Source organism: Patagioenas fasciata, chromosome 6 (genome assembly GCF_037038585.1).
Source record: "Patagioenas fasciata isolate bPatFas1 chromosome 6, bPatFas1.hap1, whole genome shotgun sequence".
In the NCBI taxonomy this organism is placed as follows: domain Eukaryota; kingdom Metazoa; phylum Chordata; class Aves; order Columbiformes; family Columbidae; genus Patagioenas; species Patagioenas fasciata.
In genome coordinates, this window is record NC_092525.1 from 11,790,669 (window position 1) to 11,816,162 (window position 25,494).

The window sequence follows — 25,494 nt, forward strand, 5'->3', positions numbered from 1 at the left end:
AGTGAGCTCTAAGAAGCACTCACATCCTTCCCCAAGGATTCCCTAGCAAGCACAGACGGTAACTCCCTTAGTTTTTAAGCAGAAGGGGGAAACCACCCTGGTTGAGCTGCTTTCACTAGCCACAGGAGGCCTTCAGAACTGCAGAGAGTCTCTGAGACAACATATCAAGCCATAAACCAGTCAGCCGAAAACACTAACAAGAGTTAACAGAAACCAGTGCTGGGACCAGGCTCAATAATCTCTTGTAAATCAGCAATAAGGCTATTTTTTTTCTTCTTTTTTTTTTAAATCCCCTCAGCCACAGTGGGGGGAAGAGGGACCATCAGGTGTCTAATCAAGGGGCACGGCACGCTGGGACTTGTAGTACCTGCAAATTGTGCCCGCTGCATGGAGGGCAGCAGCTAGCCACGGGCTGCACTTCTTCCCCTCTAGCTATGAGCGGGTACTGTATGCGGTAAGTGAACCCTTCTCTCTGCTGCTAAGACACTGGAGTTCAAGAGTGAGGGATGTGTGTTTACTCGCCTTTCAGCAGAGATGCTCCAGATTTTCACACAGCATGCAACCTATAAAGCGGGGATGAACAGTCCCAGACGCATTTTGGACTTGCCACCGTGAGCAGTAAATTAAGAGGAAATGAAGCTTGAAAGCAAGACAGGGCAGCCCCGAACAATGCACGTGCCGTGGTCACTAACACACTTAGAAGTACCTCTCCCGGCAAGGCTGAGATTTGCCTTCCTAATACTGTGCTGCCTCTCTTGATGGTTAAAAAGGCCCAAACAAGAGAGAAACAAAGGTTCTTTTAAAACATTTTTCTACTGGGAGGAAAGAAAAAAAAAAACCCTGTGCATCTTGTTCTGGCTTTTACCCTCTCTCTTTCTTTTTTTTTTTTTTTAAACACATAAAATATTTTAAAAACCATTCACATACTGTTATTCAAGAAACTGGCTGTATTACTAGGGGAAAAAATAGCCCATCTCGAGAACAAAGGCTAGCTCTGTGTGTCTCTTTCTCTCTCGCGTGCCCCCTTTACTCACCTACTCCGAGTTCCATCAGCATCTGCTCCAGGGCTTTAATCTTCTTCTGTCCCACCGAGCTTGGCAGTTTCATCTGGAACACAAAGGTAACAGAGCCACACAGCTCAGAGATAGCCCTCACTCACAGCCGTCTAGTTCAAAAGGCAAGAGAGCTTTTCTTTTTATAGTGCAGGGGGAACAAAAAAAGAAAGGGAGAGAAAGGAAAATCAAGTGGTAAGAGAGGGAGACAGGGGCTGAAAGTTTTCAGACTAGGTCCGAGGGCAGGTATTGAAAAGCCCGGTCGTGAGGGCTTTTATTTTCTCTCTCGTGTGTGTGCAAGACACGCTGTTTTACAGTTTCCATGTGTCACTGAATTAACAACAAAAGTTCTTCTTGGCTTCAAACCCTCTCCTGCGGTGCCCAGCCCATCAAAGGGCTCATTTACACAGCGGCTAATGTGCAATGCTGCCCTACTTTATTCGCTTTAGCTGGCCTGATTAGACTCATGCGCTAACAGACTCACTTCTCCTTTTACCTGCTGAGCCCCAGACCTGTGGGATTCATTTACAGAGCAGGCTTTATAACAAAGGGGAGAGACAGAGAGAGCACAGTTACTTGACTGGCGGAAGTGTGAACACACATTTACATCGGAGCTAAGGGGCTAGGTGAGAGAGGAAGCATCAGATGTGAGCTATGAAAGGGAATCAGGGCTGGCCAGGAGAGGAAGAATGCATACACTTAGCAGGGTCCTTCCTCTGCATTCATTTGGGCTCTAGCAGGAGTGCTAGCTGCTCAGACCAAGCGTTTATTAGATTACAAGCAGCACAAACGCAGCTGGCACAATATGGCAGGGAGAACAGGTTTCCGAGCCCTGCGGATACACCAAGAACAAATGAAAGCGCTCTCCTTCCTCAGCAATGCCAGCAGACACACCAGGAAAGAGATAATTCTCAACACCGCAGTGTCAAACACAGTTATGGCTGTCCCTCCGTGCCCAGCCCTGGGAAGGTGAGCTCACACCTCCACCCAGGGACCATCATCACCAGCCCAAGCTGCCCAGCAGACCACTGAACAGCCAAAAGGCCAGAGCATCCTGCAGCCGTCCTGCATGTCACCAACTGACCAGTGTCCCCAACCTTGGCCAAACCAACCATGAGACTGCAACACTGGGCTGGGAATCGCCTGAAGAAAAAGTCACTCTTTACTCCACCTTAAAACTGCTCTCTGAGGTGAGCTCACCAAAAAGGTCCCACAGCCACCTTACCTCCCATAAGCCACAGGCTGAAGTTCCCTAAAACAGACAGCCCAACATAAGCCTCCCAAATCAGGCCCATCTTTTCCACAGTGTTCACTGCCCCAACACCAAAATGACAAGAAGAGACACCACCTGGAACTTCTTCGTTCCTCTGAAGGCAGAAGCACTGCATGTACATATCCAAATGGTGAAAGCACCACCCTTAACTCAGCTATGGCTGCATGTGTCCCACCAGGAGCTCCACGACACCCATGCTGGGAAAACCCACCTTCTTCACCACATCGTTTCAGCTAAGAAACCAGAGCACAGATGCTGCAGAGCACACCAGGGGAACAGGCCTTTCACAGTACACGCTAAGAAGCACCTGGTCCTTTTGTTAGATATTACCACCACAATTAAGCCTCCAGCAAAGGACCAAGAGGACTACCAGGGAGGATTTCCAAGAAACCAACCTGATCCAGGGGATCCAAAAAGAGCACTAGTGATAGCTTTTCCACTAGCTCAAGGAAATATTGGCAACACAAACGATTAATCTGGAAAAGCCTTCAACTGTGACGTTGTATGTGTCCTGCTCACGTCCCGCAGGAGTCCGGTCAATGAACACCGAGCCAAGGTCTTCACTGACACTCCTGAAGATTAGAGGATGGAGCAGGGAAAGGCAGGACAAATTAATTCAACTTCAAAGAAATTAACACTAGAGATGCTCAGGAGGAGTGGGGCTGTGAGTTTAGTTTAAAAACACATCAATTAAGCTTCCTTTTAATTCAAGCAGGAGGATCTGGCCTGCAAACAAGAAGGCTTCATTGGTTTCTCAAAGCAAGAGTATATTTTAATTTTACCATCATTAAGAAAATGTTATGATTTATGTGGCTGCTGTCGGACTAATATCTTTAGAATTTAGCTGGCTAAGCCAATTCATCTCTAAGACTGATGAAGGCTGATTGCTCTCTATGCAAAATGTATTAAAACTAAATGAGCAGTCTATTACTCAAATGCTGCTGATAATCTGTTAGCCAGGGTCCGTTAGCTGGGCTGTCTTGTTGCAGGAGAGAAGCCTTCATGCCCTGTACAGCCCTGATAAGCCCAAGCTTACTTCAGCAAGCCCTTGTTTTGGTCTTTTTAAGCAGACGTCCAGAAACACACCAGAGTGCTGGAAGTGGTGTATCACCTGTCCTCATGCCTGAGCTACGACACAGTCCACAGGGACCAGAGGTCTCAGCCTACAGCACATCTCTGGCCCAAGATGTGCGTGCTGGGATGCGAGGTTTCTGCAGGCCGTATCTCTGCACTAATGAAAACACCACTCAGGGCAATCTCGTTGCTTGCACCATGGCTCCTGGGATGTTCTCAGTGTTGTCATGGATCGAGTCCTCCGCGGGGGCTGAGGAAAATTATGTTCCTTGGAGAACTCCAGTAAGCAACCACAGCTTCTGAGGTGAATGGCATTTGCCCTTTTCTTTCCTTCCTTATACTAGACTATTATTGTTATTTATTATCTTTAAAGTCCCCATATAATAATAATACCTGGGAAACAGATTGCTGCAGTCAGAAAACTGATTAGCTGGGATTTTTGAGGTTACTATATTTCGGATGCTCTTCTCCTTTGACAGCCTCTCCCTACAGCCCTCTTCGCAACACCAGCCTGCGCTTATAATTACACCAACGTCGCTTTTGATTTAAGGACTGTAATCCTTTGTCCTTGCTATAAACAACCTGCATTAAACACACAAACTGCGTGTACCAAGAGAAAAATAAATAAAGAGCCACAGGAAATTGTGTGAATCAACACCATGAAGCCACAGTGCCAGAGCCCACCTATGGAGAGGGAGCCCTGCTCGATCCTGGGACACACAGCCTCTGGGCATGGGGTGCACCAGTACCAACCTGGTCTGCTCTCCCCTCAAACAGGAGGGCATTGCTCAGGAATTGGGCCATGAAGCTTAGATAGATAAAGAGAGGACCCACCTGTCAGGGGAGGGGCTGAGAGACCGGGGGTGGCCCCGAGACGTTCAATTTCTATAGAGAGTCTCACTGCAGAGCACCCTTGAGGTTTTGAATGATACAGGATTCATATTTAATGCTCAAGACATTCTGCCAACAAAACCTTGCTAATTCACACTAATGACTAGGAGACCTACTGCAAATTAATTGCTAATTGGCAAAATTCATTAAATGAACAAACATGATAAGAAATAACTGAAGATAAAACCTCCCCAAGCAGACTTGGTTCGTTTATTTTTGTGTGCCATTCCGTTTTCATGATTTATGCTAATACTTTTAAGCATAGTTGTAAATGTATTTGAGTATATTTTGGTGGAGTAATGAAGTCATAGCAGAGCCTGGAACATAGTCCCCTGTTATTAGCATCACCACCTGGCACGTTGAGATTGCCATGGGGAATGGGAATGGCACTGGGAATGGCAGAGGTCTCGAGGATCTAGAAAGACAGATTCAGCCAGGTCCCACATGTGATTATATCTATGTGGTCATCTTAAATGTCCTGCTCTCAATGTACCGCTTTCTTATAAATGTTCCATTTCTGGTGCTCACATTAAAAAAACTCCCACTTTCATGCTGAAACCTTTTGTTCGGTCTCTCACCAAAATACAAGGTTTCTTAAATTAATCACTGGTTACCTAGATATTTCACATGTACCCTCCCTGATGCTGCATTTCATTTTAATTCAATTTTGAGACAATCCTTTCCTTAAACTCACCCTTCCCCAACCTTAAACAACATGACTGTCTCAAAACAGTCAATCCTAAAAACTCCACACATCTGACCTGTATTTGTACAACTATAAACTGTGGTTTTACACACCGGCATTGGTTTTGTTGTTCAGCATTATAATACACAGCTCACTGACATTGCAAACCATCTCTTTGTGGACTTCAGCAGCAAGAAAACTTTCTCATTAGGCACCTTCTTCATGGAAATCCTTAGAGCACTGAATTGCTTAGTGGGTTTCCGAGAAGGAGCGCTAAAGTTTCAGATGAATGATGTTTTTTGCATTTCTGGCTTAAGGTGGGATCAGAAGGTCGACCTTTCCCCAGCTGCATTGCTCTGTTCTGTGGGAGCAGAGACCTTCCACTTCTGCACAGTTTTAAGACTCAAGGAAGGAAAAGAACCATATTAAGTACTTTAGCCTTAGAGCTCTGGAAAAAACCCCAACAGAGAAATTCAATTTCAGATATGAACATGCACATTTCCGGAAACCTGAAGTGCTTAACTGCTCAGAACTGAAGTTCTACAATGAAAGGTAGATGGGTAATTGCATGGATATGTGCAAAAGTTAGAAAAGTTTGAAATTGCACAAGTATTCTCTGCATCAATTAACATATATGCTTCCCCCTATAGCCATACACTCCATGCCTTACGCCAATGCCTGCTGGTCTGCCCGACTAAGATTTAGGACAGATAAAACTAAAGCATCATTCTATTATGCCATCCCTACTACACCATGTAATACATTAAACACACAGTAATCCCTTTGGGCTGGCAGGTGGCCAACTTGCTCCATCAACGATGCTTAATGCTAAATAAAACAATTTTAAGAATAAAACATTTCGATATCACCTTATATAAATTGTTGTTTCAGTTTTGTTTTGTTTTACTGAAGTTAGACATACTCCTCAAACTCCCATATCAATTGTGCAAAAATATAATTTCTCTACTTGAATCCTTCTAGTAAATTAAACCCGTTTTACTTGTTAGAGGAATATACCTAGTGAAAGCTTTACCAAGGATGAGGGAGGCCAGCAGATCCTGGAGAAGCACAGCACACTTGGGCGTATGGCAAAGGAGCAGTTCACTGATCCTATAAACATTAATGCCTCGTTATGCATCTATAGCACTGATTCAAGGGGTAAAGCTAAGAGATACTTCCTAAAGAAACCAAAGTCCTGCAGCACCAATGTCTCAGCTTGATGGGCTTTTCACCAGTGCAGGCAACAAGGTCTTCAATGTTTTCCCACTCTCCCACCCTTTCCCCCTAGGAAGGGGGGACAGATTGCTTTGACCATGCACAAGTGGTCTAAAATGAGAACGACTTGGAATCCGCACAAACGATGGTTGATACCCTGGGAAGAGTTGGCTTTCTCCCAACTTGACATACAGCTTGTGACAAGAAACAAAACACCCGAGAAGACAAGAGGAATTCACACCTTGCCAGGACTGCCGGTAATCTAGAAGATGATCATCTTCTGGCAAGCAAAGTATTATCTGCCACTTACCAATCCTGAGTTTCCGTACCCTTAAATCCATCTTGCTTAAAATACAGTGCAAATCCATGAAACAAATGCAAAAGGACTACAAGAAGTGTTTGTGTAGGGAAAAAACAGTAAAATACACGGTGCAGAAGGACGGACTGCACAGGACATTTTTACTGAAGGGTGCTTTATGTTAAAAACACATTACCAGGACGACACTACAGAAACTTGCTTCAGGAGATCTGCAGCTGCCCAGATAGTCCTACCCCTGCCTCTCACTGCAGGTGTGGAAACCAAGCTGAGACCTGCAGTGGTGGCTGCAGGAAACAGACACGGTTGCAGCCCCCGAGCTACATCCGACTGGAACAAGTCAAGAGCACAAAAGAGCGTGTGATGGTCACGGGGGGCCCCGAGATCGGCCACGGGAAGGGGAACTCTGAGGACAGTTTCCCATAGTACAAAAACATTCTATAAACTTCCAGACCAGACACAAACCCAAGAAACTGCAGCGAAACATGAAGACAGTCTTGAATTGATGTTGCTTTTCAAATTGAACTGAAACCACACTTAAATACAAAAAACCCCCACAGTGACTAATTACACTCCGATGATTATATTGGTTATGCTAATGAAAGAAAAAAGTAATATATATGGTGCTCTGCACAAGTTACACATGACCAGATTACCTGATGAATGACACCTAAGACTCTGTCACTACAAGAAGATACAGGCAGTAAAAGGTGCTTGAATCAGTCCAGGACTGGCAGACAAAGGTCCCCAAAGCCTCATACTGCACAGACACTATTTGCTACTGGACGATTCAACAGAAACAGCAACATGGAGTGTCCTTTCCAGAACTACAACTCATTTTAAAAGACCCCATTACTGTACCCAGAGTGCTCCTTTATACCCCAGAGCCTCCTAAGGCTTTGGTCCAGATGCTCTCCCACATGAAAGAGCTCCATGAAAAAGGTGACGGATGCAGTTCCTTCAGCAATTTAACATTAACTGCTTGTCAGTTTAGCTAAGAATGAGAACAGAGGAAGTGTCAGATTCACCTTCTCTAGTTCATTGAAGATTTTGTATCCTTCGCTGTTCCCTTTAAAAAAAATACTCCAATATTTTTGTCTTATTTCATTCTTTACAAGCAGGAGTTTGATTAGGAAATGCACCAGCACTCTCTCTGACCTAATTAAAGGGCATGTAACAACAAATAGATGGCAATGCCACGGCAGGAATTTGATCCAGCCTGCATCATTTGTTCACAACTTTCATTCACAGAGACTACTACCTTCCCCTCCACACCTCCAGCAGGCTCCCCACGGAAATTACCCTCGCCCACTCTCTTGTACAATGCAAAACATACAACTTCACTAATGAAAAATTACTAGCGGTAGTAACAAGCTCATCTCAGCTAACTAATCCATGGGATGTTCAGATCTGGAAACATAAACTTTCCTACCTAATAAGAGTGTGCTGATCTCCATCAGATTTATGTCAGGATGCTCTGAAGTGCAATCGATACAAGGCAAATAAATTATTAATTGCTCCAAGTAATTAAATTTATCAAATCCAAATAAAAATAACTGATATTTTATGGAACTCTTTCTAAAGCTGAACCTCTGAAGGGACAGTATTGATCGCAGGAGGACAGACAGATGTTTCACGTGTTCGCAGCCGATGATGTCTGGGTTTGCATTAATGACAGTGAAGGAACAGAGCCAACAGCCTCGGATGCAGAGTAAACAGGCGGCGTGCTTGGCCATTTAATTGTGGGTCAGACCAAATATGGAGAATAAATATGTCTAAACAGATACGTACAAGCCCATCTTCCTCTAGAAGCATCACTCACCTTGGAGCTGGAGAAAGCACTCAGGTCCTACTCCAAGAAAAAATAAATGAAGAGAACTCACACACACACATTCCCCCCACAATCACAGTAAATTCTTACTCATTAATCAGTGCTAAAAAAATGCTCAGCAGGCTAGTAAATATTTAAAAGCTGGTGAGTGTGAATATTTGAATCAATGGGTAGTAAAGCTGTACTTGTAATTTTCCTTCCTCTATTTCTTTTTTAATTGGTCTGACTGGCAAATTGTCCATAAGACCCCAGTTAGCAGATGGAGTCAGGCTGCTGGCTGGAAGCCTTTTCTGAGGGGAGGCGGCCAGCTCCAAAAGGCTGAGCTGGAGCATCCCTCAGTCCTTTCTGCAGACTGAGATCTCTACAAACTCCTTTTCATTCTGAAGTTTTGCTTTGTTACCAGGTAAGGCATCACTCAATTCTCTTCCAGTTCCTTTGTTTCCAAACCCATGACAACAGAGCAAGGACACAGACTTATACCTCAACATGCAGCAGTGAGGACAAACATCCACCCTTTTCTATCCATCACCTTCCTTCTTAAAGGCACTGCTGCAGAAAATCAACATCTTTAATGAAATCATAACTTAGAATTTGCAGATAAGGCTGAGAGAGTAGAGGAGCAACTTAAAAGGCACTGAAGAGATGTCAAGGTACGCCCAAGTAAAGTGCTCTGAACACAACAAAGTCAAAGGTTAAAATCAAAAGCTGAACATGACGCGGTACAGAAACACTGCAATGAACTCAAAACAAACTCAGCTCTGCCCTACAGAAGCAACACGATGCCTAGATCACAAACATGTGGTTAGTGTTGGTTTGTCTAAGTCCTGGAAGAGATTCAAGTTCAACAGCTCCTATTTTCCTTTCCTTCAGGCAGGTTCTCAATAAAGCTTTCCTTCCTCATAGCTCTCTGCTTTCCCTTTAGTCCCTTCCTCCCCTTTCCCTGTACAGATTCCCTACTCATCTCTCATTTCCTCTGGCTCCTTGGCTGTCTGTCCTCCCAGCTGAGGAGACCTGGTATAACAGGAGGTTTTCTAGAAGTAACACTTAAGATTAATAATACGTTCTGGTGGTATTTTCATAACACTGTTTAACTAACAGCAAAGGTCTAAAATTCCTTTTCAAGAACTCACGAAAGGCTTACCCCCTTCCAAAACATCTGCCACCTGTTCTCAGTGGCACCGAGGTAATACACTGCCTCGAATTAAGACAAAGCTTTTCATAATGCTCATTTTCCTCCTGCCTTAGAGAAACCTGCAGCCTGTGCTGTCAGGAGGCAGAGGGGAAATCCCTGCAGAGCAAGGGCACAGGGGCTGTGGCCTCTGCCTGTAGCCACAGCCCCATGGAGAACACTGGGAGACCAAAGCCATTGTGATAGAAGGCAGCTTGTGGAACTTGATGGAGAAGATCACTGTTCAGCGTCTGCTGAAGGAGAAACTTTCAGTTATGAAGAATAATGGCTGTAAGTGACCATTAATCCTAGGGTGGGGAAAAAGGTCTTCAAATTCAGCCTGGGCATAAGGTTCTGTAAGCTCTAACGAAAGGGGGAGTTTGAAAAGCCAGGGCTATTGTCATAAAAACTACTGGGAACAAATTAAGTTGAATACAGATTACTAACTTTTTCTTCAAGGACTCATTTCTATAAATTAACTCCAGTTTTCAGACTAATTGTAATTCCTCAGGAAAAAAAAAAAAATCTCTAATCAAAGAGTAAGTGCTATTATCCTGGGGATGATATGGTACATTTTTCACACGTGACAGAGGTTGAGTCCCTGATCTCAGTGCAAAAATCCAACTTCGCTGAATTATGAAGGCGTAAAGTGCGGTAGCAAAGTACAGAATAAAAGAGGACAACAGAAGCCTCTAGGTGAGGAACTCTTTAGGTCCTCAGGCAAAAGAACTTGCTGCAAGATGTCACAAGCCTTCAGAAATCATTTTCCAATTTGCTCAGGGCAAAACATCTTACACTGGATGTTGCCAGAGTACAAGTTTCCAGCACAGCATACCAGCTCCTCACTGAGTCACCTCCCACCCTTAGCGATTCCACACCACTGCCGTGTAGAGAGTCTGCCACAAAAACCCCACAAGTAGAACAATTTGGATTAGCATGGATTGTCAACTCTATACCATTTAGCACTTCAGCATCTCTTACCAGTTCAAAAGATCTGTATTGACCTCATGTAATTAATTCTCCCCATCACCCATATGTGAAGCAAGTCACTCTCTTAGCTCCACTTTTAAAAACAAGGAAGACTTGAATAAGGAAGCCGGGTGACAGACTAAAAGCCACAAATGAATTAATTTTGCTGGATTGAAGGCAGTTTCACATTTCCAAGCAACACAGTGTTGTTTTTTCACCTAGATCAGTGATTTGCAATCCTTTTCAAGTTGCAAACCATTAGTACTTCTAATAACAGCATTAAGGCCTTAAAAATTTCAAGCAGAGCACAGAAAGTTGCTCTAGGTCATCCAGGAGCATGGATACTGCAGGCTGAAAGTTGCTGAATCAGACTGCCAAGCCTTAGCTTATCACTGCATTTTATGAGCATTAAAGTGAACAGGGAGAAGCATGAAGCACCTATTTTCACGAAGGCTGTGATTTGAATGGCCTGCGTGGCACACAAAAAGGCTGCTGGTTTTGCCGGATGGTTCTGTCACTGACAGGTTATTGCTCAGCTTCGTTTCCAGGGGGTGAAAAACACCGAAAAGATCAACCATCACTTATTAGTTTTCAAAATCCCAATCAATCTCCATAAATTACTCTATTTATCTTGGTACCGGAGAACACATCTGCCACTTCTCCATAAATCTCAACACATGCACTGCAATCTTGCCTGTCACTTGCTGGGATTTTTGTCTTCCTCAGGGTTGTAGCCCCCACTCACACAGTAGCCTGCAGGTGGTGGCACTTGTACACTAAAGGGGTCCATAGCAGTGACCCTGCTGAGGCACATCACCCCTAAAGTGCACATGCACCCATACACTGAAGCACCCTGATCCCAAACACGTTTCTGCTCAGAGTCCCAGGGTGTGCCCAGCAAGACCTGAAACTATTGTGACATCAAAAGAACATCCCATAAAACAGTCTTTAAAAGTGACCTAGAAAGTTACCATGCCAAGTGAGGGTGCCAGGCAAGGAACCTACTTCCTCACCCTTGCTACAATAAAGCAAATAAGGATTATTTTATTTGGCTAGGTAAAAACAAAACAAAAAAAAATAAAAGCACTCATACTGGGTAAACAGGATTTTGCTACCAAAACCCTCCTGAAAACATTCAGTCTGCCAGGCAGGTTTAACTCACCCAGTATCCCAAAACCTGTCACTAAGAGACAGGCATCAAGTTTTGCTGATGAAACAGCAAGAAAATTCTTTTCTCAGGGATATCTGTGCAGCAGAATGATCAAAGAGGCCTTTCCCCAAAATATTTTCTGAAGATAATGGAAATAGGAAGGCTAAAAATTGTACGCATTTATGTGTCTCTTCTTTTTTCAAAGTCACAAACTGAACATCGAGTTCTTAAAAGCACCTCTCATCTCTTAATACACGTGCTCTACAAGGTCCATTACATTTGGCTGCATGCTTGTTTGGACTAGACAGCTCCATTTGGGCCCATCACGTGTGTCTAACAGCAGAGCAGGCACGCCAGTAACAAACACCAGCACGTCCAGGTGCCCCTGCAAGGCTTTCACAGAGCCAGCATTCCAGGTTTCTGAGTCTTCACATTTATGGAATTCCTTTCTTATTTTAGAGGCAAGAACTTGACTTTCTTTAGCTATAAAAGGAGAACAGAGAAGGAGACAGACAGGCAGACTGAGAGACATTAACAGAGGTCCCAAGGGACCAGGACAACAGCCTACCCTCTGGCTTCGCAGCGTGACACCTGCAGACTTGAAATCAGGAAACTTGATGCCAGCAGTCTCAGGAACAGCCTGAAAGAGATCGAAACAGGATGTGTTGATGCAGGAAACACAAGGAACACAAGATTTCATATAGAGACTATCTGAAGGGGAAACACTGTTTCCTATGACAGAGAACCACCTGCCACAGCCACATGTCAGAGCTGAGGCAAGAGGAAAATCCCAAGCAATGGGATACAGTGGGAAAATCCCTACCAATTCACTGAGGAAAATATTGCAGTTCAAGGCATCTTTGGAGAGCTCAAGCATTTTTGCTTGGTTGGTTTCATGTATTGCTCTACACAGAGCCTTACATCCATCCATACAAGCATAAACCCTAATCTTAAATGGTTTTCCTTATACTAACATAGGCATATTTGCACAATAATATCCTTATGCAACTTGTGCCCTTTTCACTGATCAAAACAGACCAGAATCTCCCCAAATCTTGGCTTTTGACTGCAAGTCTTCTAAGGAATGAGGTGAGAAACCTCTGATCTGTACAGATATGAGCCCATTAATGAGGATGTAAGGACTGAGCCCCTCCAAGGAGGCCTGCTGTTTAGAGAGGTTTTGCCATTTGTCCAATTGTTAGACAGTTTTCTTTCTTCCTACTTCATATTTTAAACCTAGTAATACAAGAAGGCAGATTACTAATGCTGCTGCTAAATAATAGAGCATTTAGTTGCATTTCAGTGAAATGGAAAAATCTAAATGAATCCCCTTTAAAATCACTGCTGCTGAGCAACACACAAGGTGAGCATACTTTTAAATGATTAAACCAGCCTATGTGTAGGGCCCCACACGCTGAATGGTGTGGGGTCCTCAGAATGGGTCAGTGATAGTCATGTTTCAATCCACGAATAGCCACAATCTCTGCAAAACACGCGCTCGGTCACACTCTTCCAAAAGGAAGAGTCACTTCAAATCTCACGATTTCTTTGTAGGTATCATTCTCTCATTTCTCTGCAGAGAGGCTCGGCAGCTTGCCCTTTGTTCCAGAAAAGGCTGAGACAACCAGGGCTGCCCCAGGATCATAAGAGATGCTGAAGGACAGTGACTCAATTCCTCAAGTTCCCTGCCAACGACTCTCACATCTCTATCAGCTCTCCCTATGTCTTGGTCTTGAGGTGGCACCTTGCAAACCACTTCTGCCAGACCAGGCATTGAGATACTTTTTCCAGTTATCTATGGTCAGTCCAATAAATATAGGCCTCAGAAAGAGATTTCTAAACATGACCACGGTAGAAAAAGTATTCTCTAACTAACAACCGGGCTCATGAACTCGTAAGGCTCACTTTGATCTTTGGTAGGATGTAGCCTCCCTGCTTGGATTATTAGAGACAAAGAAGGCTGCAATCAAAAAACAATCCTCTCTGCTTCCTCTGGATGAAGGCTGCTTTCAGACTCCTCGAACTCTGCCCCCCAGCCTGTTGCTGAACACTCTGACTCAAGCAGGGAGGGTAAATCAGCATCGTTGGCTTAGCCGAGACAACTCTGCCTGCACTCAGCGCATAAGCAATTAAATGGGTTCTTTTGCCTTGCGTGCCTGTACATGCTGTAAACGCTTCAACCTCAATTGACTCTTTGGTAAATGATTTTCCTTTGTTGAAATGATGCTGATGCAGCTCCCGATTCAAATTCTTAGTTAAAATGCAATTTTTTTCTTAACATTTCCCAGCTATAGTTGGTAATTGACTCCTAATGGACTCTGTCATGGTTGAAACGATGCTAGTGCAACAACAGAAACTGCTTCTCTGCCCATCCTGGCATGCCTATCCACTAGGTGCCTGCAGACAGGCACCAGCCCATGGGCAATATTGAGGGCTGGACCCCCTCACCTTGGCATCCTCAGCATTTTTCCAGCCCTATTCTCCATCACCACTCTTTTTTTCTCTACCACCACTACCACCGAGCTGCTTTCTTTAGAGGGAGATATGCCAGCCACGGGTGAGCTTTACAAGATCAACCCTCATAGGAATGGTGTCCAGTGATACTATATTCATTAGGAGTAGGAATGTCTTTTTAAAAAGCATTTTAAGGAAGTGGTGGTCAGTAGGTACACTTCATCTAGCACTTATTGTCTAGCATTCACTGCTTCTCTCCCTTCTCTGCAAAGACCCTTTTGGAGGAAAATGACACAAATGCTCTCTTTTCACAAGGTACAGGAATTCCCAGGGACTCACTGGAAATAGCTGAGATTCTGTAAAAGCCGTTTCCTACTGAAGGTGCTGAATTTAGTTCAGTCCATGCTGCCTTCTTTCCAGAAAGGGACACTGAGGTAACGTCAAATGTGAATTGAAACCTGTGTTCTGGGCTCCTTAGACTTAGCTTGGCTCAGGGAGAAATACGAAGCAATAGGCCCCAGAACACAGGATTTCCCCCAGCAGGGCTGCTCTGATGACAGCTGAGCATCAGGAGAGGGGCATCTACTGAGCCCGGGAGATGCTCCTCAGACCCACGAGTGGGGAAGGAAAGGGAAACCTGGCCTAGAAAAAGGCGGCAGTTGAAAGACAACAGTTTCATGGCACAACCCCGCACAGCAGTAGCAGAATACACTTGGGAGAAGCAGACAGATGTTTCTCCCTGCCATGAGGCATGAATGGCTGGTACCATTTCATCCCATTTATCAGGAAGGGAAAGGGAAACAGGACTTAAACCAGTATTTTTCAAATGGGAGAAAGACAAGAGAGCACGCCAGAGGCCTCCGACAATGGCTGCCTTAGACCATTCTGCCTTCCCAAAGACTTAATCAAAAATGCATCTGCCAGAAGGCAGCCGGCAGCCACTCCCCTCAGAAAAGCTGAGGGTCTGATCCCACTAGGATTGTTGAAGGAAACACGGAGCCAGAGCACAAAGCAGGGGGGGTAAAAAAGAGAAATCTTTACAGGCTTCTCTGTCTCCTTTTTCTGTGGTAGTTTCTTCTTGGGAGCCTTGCGCTCCGCACGTCTCTGCTCGGTGGTGGTGTCAGCAGCTGTGATGAGTTTCTGCAGGTCTTGGGTTCTCTTTTCTCTCTCTTTCTTCCTGGTTTCAATTTTGCGGAGCTCCTGGATGAGGTATTCTTCTTCTGCCACCTGCAGACCAGAGCACGGAAAGGCAATCAGAGCATCAGTGGAGGCCTAGCAAGGCAAGGGGGCCATCTACCGATATCAGGTCTGCCCTGGGCCAGCCTGGGAATGCCCTGAAGCTCTCCTACATAATATCCTGCAGAGCACTTGGATTTGTGGAGCCCATTATCTTCCACGGCCTTATCCTGCATCCATGGCAAGGCCAGTCTACAAACTGGCAAGTACCATGTGACAACAACCCTTCAGCAGCATCCACAAGTGATCAATCCCTCCTCCAGACAAGGGAGCCAAGAGCACAGACAGGTAAAAAAGTCCAAATAGTCTGTAGTTGCAAATGCAGTGCTCTGAAAAGCTGGCTCCCCTCCCCAGACACAGCATGTAGAACCCAGAGCAGCTATGCCTGGTATCAGCACATGTGTCAATGTGGGAAGGACAAGCAGAGTCATTACATGTGTGAACTTGTCATTAGAGGGAACTACTCACAGGCTGGGGGAGAGCATCCTTTTCTTTGGGGAAACACAGTTCCTTAACCACTAACCCCCGGAACCATCACAGAGCTTCAACAAAGAGAAGGAGAACGAAACACACAGATTTACAGTCTTTGATGTTTTCTGGCAAGATTTTTACTCTAAAGGAAATAATTCCGTTCCTGTGGGACTCAAGGACCCATAAGGACACTGATCTTGAGAATTAGTTTTTATTCAGAGGACTAGTACAATAAGTGTCACAGAGAAGGTGTTGGCAGTTGCCAGAGACCATAACTCCACTCAGCTCGCCCTTTCTCCTGTACAGCCAGATTTCTCAGTTATTGTCCTTCTGTATTCCTTAAAAGGACATGAACTCAACAACAGAAGCAATATTTAGGTGTTGCTCTTTCCTTATCCAGTGTTTCTCTTTCCCACCCTCTGGCCTATTTCATCTACCTACTGATTCAGCTTATCACAGATATTTTGGAGCAGTGATGCTCTCTTGCCCAGGTTACCTGCTCTGGTGTCCTGTTGTACAGCCTTTCCAGTTGTTCCTTCCTTCGCCTCTCATGGCCAGCATCGAAGACTGGGATTTTCAGGTCTGTGCCCGGAGCAGCACGAATGTTAGCCAGCTTGGCACAGATGTGGTAATATCGTTCCTTCAGGTCCTCCACTGATCTTTTCTGCATAAGACATCACAGGAGAACAACTTTATGAAAGAACCAAGCAAAATCTCATGCAGTAGCCACCTAAGGAACACTGGCTGAAAGATGTCAGGTTGTGTATAAGACACAGTGCTTAGGAGGAGCCTTGCCAGTCCCAGTAGAACCAAAGGGAAGGGGGAGTCTCTCAGTGAACTATGTCAATTAACTGCCATGGGTTCATAGCTACTGCTTTAAACGCACCCACCAGAGGGTCCAACATTACAGTGAGGGTACAGACAATACAGCACAGAAGAAGCACTCCCAGATAAAAGGATACAAAGAGAGTTGTCTTGAGAGGAAATAAAACTGTGAACAGGAAACTGTGACAAACGTACTGGAGATATCCTCTGAGCTGCTCCAGACAATGGCTATTCAAGCCACAACCAAGAAGGTATCAACTGCCCATTGTTACACAGAGTCTGAGCTGTGTTACCTCACTCCAAGAACTAAAGGTGTTTGGGCTGCCCAGCTGGGCAGACTCTTGTTATTCCACTTTGCTACAGGCTCTTCACATGAGCCTTTCAGAGGGCAACAAAAACCTCCAGCATTTGGAGATGTTCTGTAGGAGTCACCTCACTCCCCTGTTTCACCAGGAGGCACGGAACCAGCAGTTACACGAGATTTAAGATCACAACATCAGGGTCACATCTTCAGACCACTGATGGTCCCTGCTTCACAGCAGAAAGGACAGAAACCTGCACCAGGTCAGACCACAAGTCAGGAGCAGCGTTAGGGAAAAATCCGTATCCCCAGGAACCATTAAGAGATCTTTCTCCCAAGGCCCATCATGCTCAGCTAAACAAACTCCCCAGCTGCCTTATCTTCGAGAAACGAGTTATTCTCCTGGCACGGACAAACCTAACTTTCTAATAAAACACAACAGGGAATAAGCACAAGTCACAGCGGATTTAATTACAAACAAAGCAAGCAGCAATGCCCTGTGCTGGAAATTCAATAGTCCTTGCTGCCAATAATTCATTATTTTCCCCTAATTAAGTTGATATAAAGGGTAATTAGGTATTTGCAGCGCAGCAAGTCCTGCACATGCCATAGCAGCAGGTTGCTAGCAGCACCTTGGCCTCTGGGACTCACCTTGAACTGCTGGTGATCATAGCGGTCATGAATCACCACAAAGCGCAGATCAAAACGCCGAGCCAGGTCAAAGAGGTGGTCTGTCTCAGCTTTGGTCCACGCATCATCATGGAGATACATCTGGTACTCCTGCTCCGAGTAGACAGGCACCTGCACTGTCTATGTAGAGACAAGAAAAACACAGTAGCTCTTGCAGCGTCGTCCTTCTCAGTGCCAGCTGGTAGGGGCTGAGATACTTGAGCCAAGAACAACAGCAGCGCACTGACAAGAGGCAGCTGCCAGGACCCTGAGCAATGGGTCCTGGCAGAAACATAGCAGAGCAGGTAGAGGACTTGATAAGGAGCAACATGTGATCTCAGGGCCACAGACATGACGTTCTGGGGAGCCTACCAGGAACTACCGCCTGGGAGGTTGAAACCTATTTCAGGTGGCTGACACGGAGGTCAACAACCCAGATCCTGACAATAGGTTTCAAAATCATCAAGCTGACTTGATAGTGAAACCAAGGTTCTGACAACCTCCCTGCATTCCTCTCATGCAGCAGCACCTGTAAGTTGACATAAAGTGCTCTGACAGTCAACTCTTTACTTGGACTGGGACATGATCTTTTATACAGGATGAACACAACCCAGCTGTTTCATGTTTGCTGCAGACACTGCTGTGAAGATCTGAAAGGTTGGCTGCTGTATAACTGAGGGTCATAAACTTGGCAAACAACTTTGTCCCTCCCTTCCTCATCTACCAGCAGAGCCAGAGACCCACATGACAGTCCAACTCTCAGACTGTCCCAGGTGCCTAAAAGGCCAAACTCACACCACTGTCCCCAGCTTGGAACTGCTCTGCAAGGGCTCTAATCAGGACATGAGTGTCACATGAATACTAAAGGAACAGTAAAAATACTTACTGTATTAGGGGAAGTCCTAGCACATGGTAAAGCAAAAGTGCAAACAAGCCCGTGCTTTCCTCCTTTACACCCTTTCACTACTCCTGCAGCTGAAACTTGCTCAGCCTGAGGAGGTCCTGCCTCCACAGGAAAAAGGTGCGTGTGTAAGCAGCACACACGCTTCAGCACCTATACGTCCTCCAGAAAAGTCATCCTCACGAGCTCCATACAGACCAGAGAACCGTTTCTGAGCCTCCGAACCAGAGCCTCTTTAGGTCTGCTGCCTTTTGTCCATCACTGAGGTAAAGAAGCATAAATGTGAAGCTTATCTCCTGGGGACATACTGCACCTCAACCTTTAAATACCACTTCCACCAGAAGCACCATCCTATTAGGCACCCTAAGGATGCCCTATGTAGGTCACAAAAAAATTTTAAAAAATCTAGAGCAGTTTACATATATAAAAAGAGCCAACAGGGCCCTCTGCAGAGGATGGAAGAGAGGGTGGCAGATGTCATGTCAGAGAACAGAATGAGACAAGAGCAAAGAGCACTCCCCCTAAACACTTCCTCAGCTGTTTTCATGGCTGCTCAGGTGAGAACTGCTGAGAAGTGAGAAGGTGAGAATTCATCAGATAGGAAACTTGAGCCACCATGGGATGGCTATAAGTTCAAGCACAACACAGCCCAGAAAATGCAAATATGACCCCCAGAGAGGGATTTCCAGCAGAAATTGGCAGGGTTTCAACTGCACCACAAGACCTCGCTGGGGATGCCAATTATAACTCTACTGACCCATGTTCAGGAAAGATGAACTGAAATGGGAACAAGTACAGAGAAGAGCAACAAGGATGAGTAATGGGGTGGGGAGCTTGTCTTCCCACAGCAGATTGGAAGAAAAAGGAGCCTGGCAAAGGAAGTCTGAAAGGGAATCTGACTGCAAGTTTCAAGTATGCTAGATGGAATGAAAGGAATAACCAAAGGAAGAAAAGAACAACTGAAACAAGGACAAAGAAATTGGCTTGCAAATAAATGCCAATTTAACATAGAAAATTTAGCCTGGAAATGAGAAATGGAGCAGAGACAGTCTGGAACAGCTTTCCAAGGAAGCACAGGGGCAGGAAAATCCAAGTGCTTTTCAAAAGCAACTTGATCAGTTTATGAAAGGGACTGGCTGCTTCAGGACCTGAAAGAGCCAAGAGAAGGATTCAATGGCCCAGAAAACCCCTTTCAGTCCTATATTTCATACTACAAACTCACACAGTGATGGGTATTAAATTAGACGAAACTGCTCAAGAAAGATTCTGGAGACATAAAACAGTTCTGTGAAAATATCAGTACAATGTCCAGCAGTGGTGAAAAGACAAACTGAAGACTAAAAATGATCGGGGAAAAAAAAGACACACAGTCAGTGTACAAACCTACCACGCTTCCATAAATGAAATACAAATCCCTAGTCCACCCATTTCAAAATAAAGGATATTTGAGAACAAGGGTGACACAGGGCATGGAAGGGCAGATATATGTCAAATTATGGAAAACACAGTACATAGCAAGGACAATTTACTACCTCATGTAACACAAGATCTCAGAGGCACCACATGAAACACCAAGGCAACAGCTGACAATGAACAGAAGAAAGCACGTTTGCACACCATACAAAATGAACCTGCAGAACTCACTGGGATATTCACAAAACAGCTTTCTGCCCTGAATGTACCCAGCAAGAATTATTAAACGTAAATTCCAAGTTAAGAAATCCTTAAGTCAAAGGCCAGCAGAAACTAAGAAAAAATTACCTATATTTGCCCCATTCTGATGCTCTTTCTCTAAGCCTTTGCTAATGGTAGCCAGAAACAGAATATCAGCTGAGACACACTTTTGCTCTGACACCAGCGAAGCTGCTTTTATATTCCTATTTTGCACCCTGGATCAAGGCTCAGTGTACACTGTTAAATCAAAGTTTACATTTTGGATTTCACAAAGAAGAGGGATTTGTGGTGAGACGGGGAGCAGAGGGAAAAGGCAAAGCAACTGGGCAGTGATGTGCGAGACAGGTTAAAGAGCTTCAGTGATCAGCAGGACAAACCACATGAACATGGGCTTGTGCCAAGGGGAGTATGGGATTCAGGCAGAGGTATCGAGTATATGAGAAGGAAGACTCAGAAGAGGCTGGAAAAGTAAATAAAATTCCTCTGACATAGCAAATATCTGCAAAACTACTCATCGGTGCAAAACTACCCTCTCAACCACAGATCCACAAGGGTAACAACTTTCTCCTAATATTACGTCATTGTACATGTGCAGATGGCAGCACTCTGTACCACTAATCTAAAGGTTGCAGCCTTGCTGAAGGCTCTTCTGTCTGTCAGTTCACAGTACATGATAACGTTAAAGAAAGAAGAATCATATAATTACAACCCATGTGTGGTCCCCTCTGATAAACTCAGCTGAACTGAGCCAAAAACTGTAACAGCAGTAAAGTCTTAGAGACAATTACACTCCCAAAGGTTCTCTCAGACAGAGAGGTAGGTGCTTTGAATGAGTCACGCTTCAGACTTCCACCCCAGACATCAGAGAGGAGATACCACAGGAGGCTCTTACCAATGTCCCAGCAAGAGGAAAAGCATCAGACAGAGCCTGAGCCTTCTAACATATAAGGTCAACCAACCACTTAACTCTGCAGGAAGCCAGGCTTTGTTAGAGCTGATGCTCTGTGGGTTACAAACTTAAGACGCTGTATACACTTACACACAAGCAGAGTTTTTGTGGAATCATGTTAGCGCATACAGGTCTTTTTCCCCTTCAGATTTGCATCATGAAGGAAGTTACCTTATGGAGGCACCCTAACTCTACTCTTTCCTAACTCTGGCGGTCCTAACTTCAAAATATAAATCCTGATGTAATTTTCTTTGTACATACACATGAAAGTCCCAATCACTCAAAGCAGACACATCTGGGACAAAAGACAGGAGATTACAACAACACATTGTGACAATTTAATATAAGACGCAAAGAACAGAGTACTGCAACACACTGATACCACAGCAGCAGTTTCAGAGGGAATGCAATGCAATTCAGCATCTGTGCTGGAATCTGGCCAAGAGGCTGCAAGACAGCTTTTTGGCCACAAAGCTCAAGCAATTTCTTTTATGTTGGGCAAAATAACAAGACTTATGACTTAACATCTCATCAAGAATAGAGTATCTTTTACTACCCAGAGCCTGTAATCAGGGGGAGGATGTTGTTAGGAGCTGAATTAGATGGGAGAGTGCCTCCTTACCAAATCAACAACTGCAGATCTGAAACACAGGAGGCTCCAGGAAGCTCTAACTGCAAACTGAGTGAGCCCACTTAGCCTGAATGACTTGGAGACATCACAGTCTGTCATCGCATGGCTACAGGCCACACTGCAATTTAAAATGCAATTGCCAAATCTAAATCAGCCTTCACTTGTTGAAAGAATTGACTTCCTGTCTGAACATTCAAGAAGCTGACCAAAGGATATTTCCAGCTGCAATTTACACGCTTTTGTTTGAAAGTGCTCCCACTTACTTTATTGAATCTGGCAAAAGGGTAGTCCTTCCCTTCCTCTGCTGCTCTTCTCCAGTGGTAGAACATCGCTCCATCTTTTCTTGCTGGGTTGGTGAAGGGCATCCACTTCCAAGGCCGGACTTTCTTGGACCCCAGTTTTGCTTTGACTGTTCGATAACCCTGAGTTGTATCACTTGGCAGCAGCGGAGGTGCATCCCTGAGGCAGAGAAAAGCACCAGCTGACAAGAAGCAAGAAGCAGCCCGGCACAAACCCAAAGAGATTTCAGACTCAGAGTGGGATTTGTCTCCACAATGTTTAGGGTGGAAAAACCTGAATTTAAGGTTTATTGCAGGCTTTGCACTTCCCAGAGTGTAATCCTTCCCACATCAGAGGACAGAATACACAGCATGGATGGGTTTGAATAGAACCATCTGGAAAGCAAACTATGCAGGAGACAAGGGGCCAAGGGTACAGTCCGTAATAAACTAAGTACAGGCTGCAGCAGAAATAAAAGCAGGTGCTATTCCCCATTGCGATTAAAAGAGAATTACATACAGAAGGGTAAGAACACTGCCTTGTCTGCACTAGACTGTTGTCCCTGTACCTCATTCATATCCTGTGCAGAGCAAACCCCTCAAATTTTAAAGAGAGAAGACAGACACTGTCCATGAGTGTCCAAGAAGGAAGGGCACAAGCATGGGCCAAGCACAAAGGGGAATCAACCTGGGAAGCGAGACTGCCCGTGGTTTCCAGAAGATGCTGCCCTGCCACCAAAAGTCCAGGCTCCCCCACAACCTGCACAGATGACCACAAGCTCTTACTTTTTGTCAGAGTAGAGAAGAGCATAAACTTCTCGGTGCATTCCTTCCGGTCTCTTAAATGTCAACGTCTCTGAAGACTTCTTGGATTTTTTCTGAAACAAAAGAATTGCATTTTAGATTTAAAAGTAGCAGTCCCTGAGGGACCATTCAACTACATAATCTGGTGCCCTGTGATGGTTTTCACTTTTATCTGTTTTTAGACACCTTGAATTTCTCTAAGAAAAAGTGCCTGTTCCTGGTGGAGACACAGACAGACAAAACATGCGCACTTTCAGTGATAGCACTCCCCAGTACTCAGACCCTTGCTGTTGCTGATAAAACACACTTCAATTCCAAGCCAAACATCTGGCTGTAGCTTTCAGGGGCTTAAGGCCACTAAGCCTTTTTTTACTAAGCACTGTCCTCAAGTGAAGATATTAATGTGGTTAATTAAGTGATTCTCTACCTTTTCGAGAAGATAGTAAGAAATGTCTTCCCACTCTCTCTTAGTTTTTGTCACTTTGTTCTGCAGCAACTTCAGTTTTTACCAGTTGTGATCAAGCCCTTGCAGTAGCCTCATGTCAAAACCACTTGAGGACATACAAAAGCAAACCCTCATTCCTGCCTCTGCTCTCCCATTTATACAGGAAATAATTTCTTTTTACATAGTTTCTCCATAGTAGGAAGTCAGTGCAGACAGTGCAATCTGGTCCCTACACCCTCGTCAGAACTGATGGTTTCTAAGACATGTTCCACCTCATATCACATATACAAGTTAATAAAGTAATCAGCTTTGGGTTCAGGTAAATACAGGAACAGCCACATTAACAAGGTAAGCTTTAAGTGGGCTAAGTTTACTGAGTAGTCCAGAGCATTTGGTCTAACTGTACCATTTTTGTAACTACTAGCCATGTCACTACTTTTAAGTACTTGTTTACCATATCACTACCAATTTTTAAATCCTACTATTTTGCAGCAGTAAAACTAATACTGTATCATAAATTGCGCTAAATCTATATGGTCAACTTTAGCAAGCAAATTCAAAATCCCATTAAAAAAATATCAGTTTGGACTACAACTACTTTCCATAAAACTTTGTGACAGACATCCATTTCATTAGCACTTTTTCACTCCTAATCAAACACCTTTCTCCTGGTGTGTCCACCACTTTGCCCAGGAGCAACGTAAGGCCAAGCAAGGCAGTTACCCCCAGGTCACCACACACCCTGTTTGAACGCACGCTTCTGGAACTCCCCCAAAGTTCTCAGATTTATTAAAAGTTAATATCAGCAGGTCAGAGATCACCTCAGACAGCTCTTTTAGGAGTTGAGAACAAATTACTTGGTCCTGCTGAATTAAATGTTTTTATGCCTAGTAATTTTTATTTTAACATTCTCAGTCACTAATGGACTGGAAAGTACTTCATGGTTCTCTTGTGATTTAAAGACATCAATCTGTTCCTTTTCTAATTGAGAACAGATCTATTTCCTGAGCAAGTGCTGTACTGTTATTAGCAATTTTGCTCTCTCCATGCAATAATGGCTTATACCTTTGGTTTCATTTCGTCTCTGTACTTTGTAGACATTCAGAACGTTTCACTCACAGCTCCAAGCGGCCCCCTGCACTCCTCCCTAAACCTCTTACGCCACCACCCCTTCTTCACTCTTTCCATTAGACAGGTAAATTTGAGGAGAAACCCATATTATTCTCTGCTGCAAAAGAGAAACAGACAGCCACCAGTTCTCCTTCAGGTCTCTGCCAGCTAACAGACAAATGCATCTAAATCAAAGAACTTGCAACTCCAAACACACAGCAGCACAAAGTCACAGGCTGAATCCAAGCAACAGGCTGCTCACCGGCCATACTACCCAGCAACACAGCTGAAAAACTGCGATTTTAACATTTCAACCTTTGAATCACTGAAGCACATCAGTTTCTCATTACACCAGTTGTACTGTGTGTTCTATCTCTAGCAAGGCAGTCATGAAACCACAGCACTTCTCTTCAGAGACAAACACACCAATGGAGGCAAGCCAAGACACCCAGAAGTACTTTCAGAGATGGGGTGGTTGTGTGTTGGTCTTTTGTAAAAAAACAACACATAGGTTTTACTTCAAATCAGACCATCTCTGTACTGGCATGCTCCTGGGGACTTCAGGTCCCCCACCTCATTTCCATGCACCTCCTCGTCTCATAACTACTTGTGAATTGACCTTTCCAACATCTTGCAAAGCATGGGAAAGCCAAGACATAGCCCAAATTTAAAAATATAGAAGCCAACAACATACTGTAGCGTATCACCACATAGCATGTGACAGCATATGTCCTTAACATTCCACAGGAAACAGTTCCAGTTCTCCCAAAGCCCAGGCACACACCTTCCCCACACAGGCACTACTCACTCGCATCATTTGAAAACATCCTACTGTTCAAACAAGTCAGAAAACTTTCCATTCTAAAACAGGACTATGTTACATTATTTCCAGCTGCTTGGGAGCTAGATGATAAACACACTTCTTACTTACTCCACAAAACAGAAATTTTTAGAGACAGCTGAAAATGTCCTGGGGCCAGGCCTAGTTCACCAGGACACTACTTACACAGTTGCAGCTTAAATATCACCCCACATGCCACAGCACAGTTAACTAAGAACATCGGGAACCCAGGAGTGGGGCCCTCCAGGAAGCCCCAAAATAAACCAACCGCGCTTTATTCC

General features: G+C 44.5%; 1 protein-coding gene across 1 annotated transcript in view; it reads right to left on the reverse strand.

Moving 5' to 3' along the window:
- The window catches only part of DMAP1 (DNA methyltransferase 1 associated protein 1), a 30,852-nt gene that overhangs the window by 4,662 nt on the left and 696 nt on the right, over positions 1-25,494 (reverse strand). The window contains exons 3-9 of the mRNA XM_065842608.2: positions 22,800-22,891; positions 21,999-22,194; positions 17,563-17,721; positions 16,282-16,449; positions 15,120-15,305; positions 12,193-12,264; positions 1,035-1,107 (exon numbers count right to left, since the gene is read on the reverse strand). Of these exons, the coding sequence (XP_065698680.1) occupies positions 1,035-1,107; positions 12,193-12,264; positions 15,120-15,305; positions 16,282-16,449; positions 17,563-17,721; positions 21,999-22,194; positions 22,800-22,891 (946 nt within the window). The remainder of the gene's footprint in view (positions 1-1,034; positions 1,108-12,192; positions 12,265-15,119; positions 15,306-16,281; positions 16,450-17,562; positions 17,722-21,998; positions 22,195-22,799; positions 22,892-25,494) is intronic.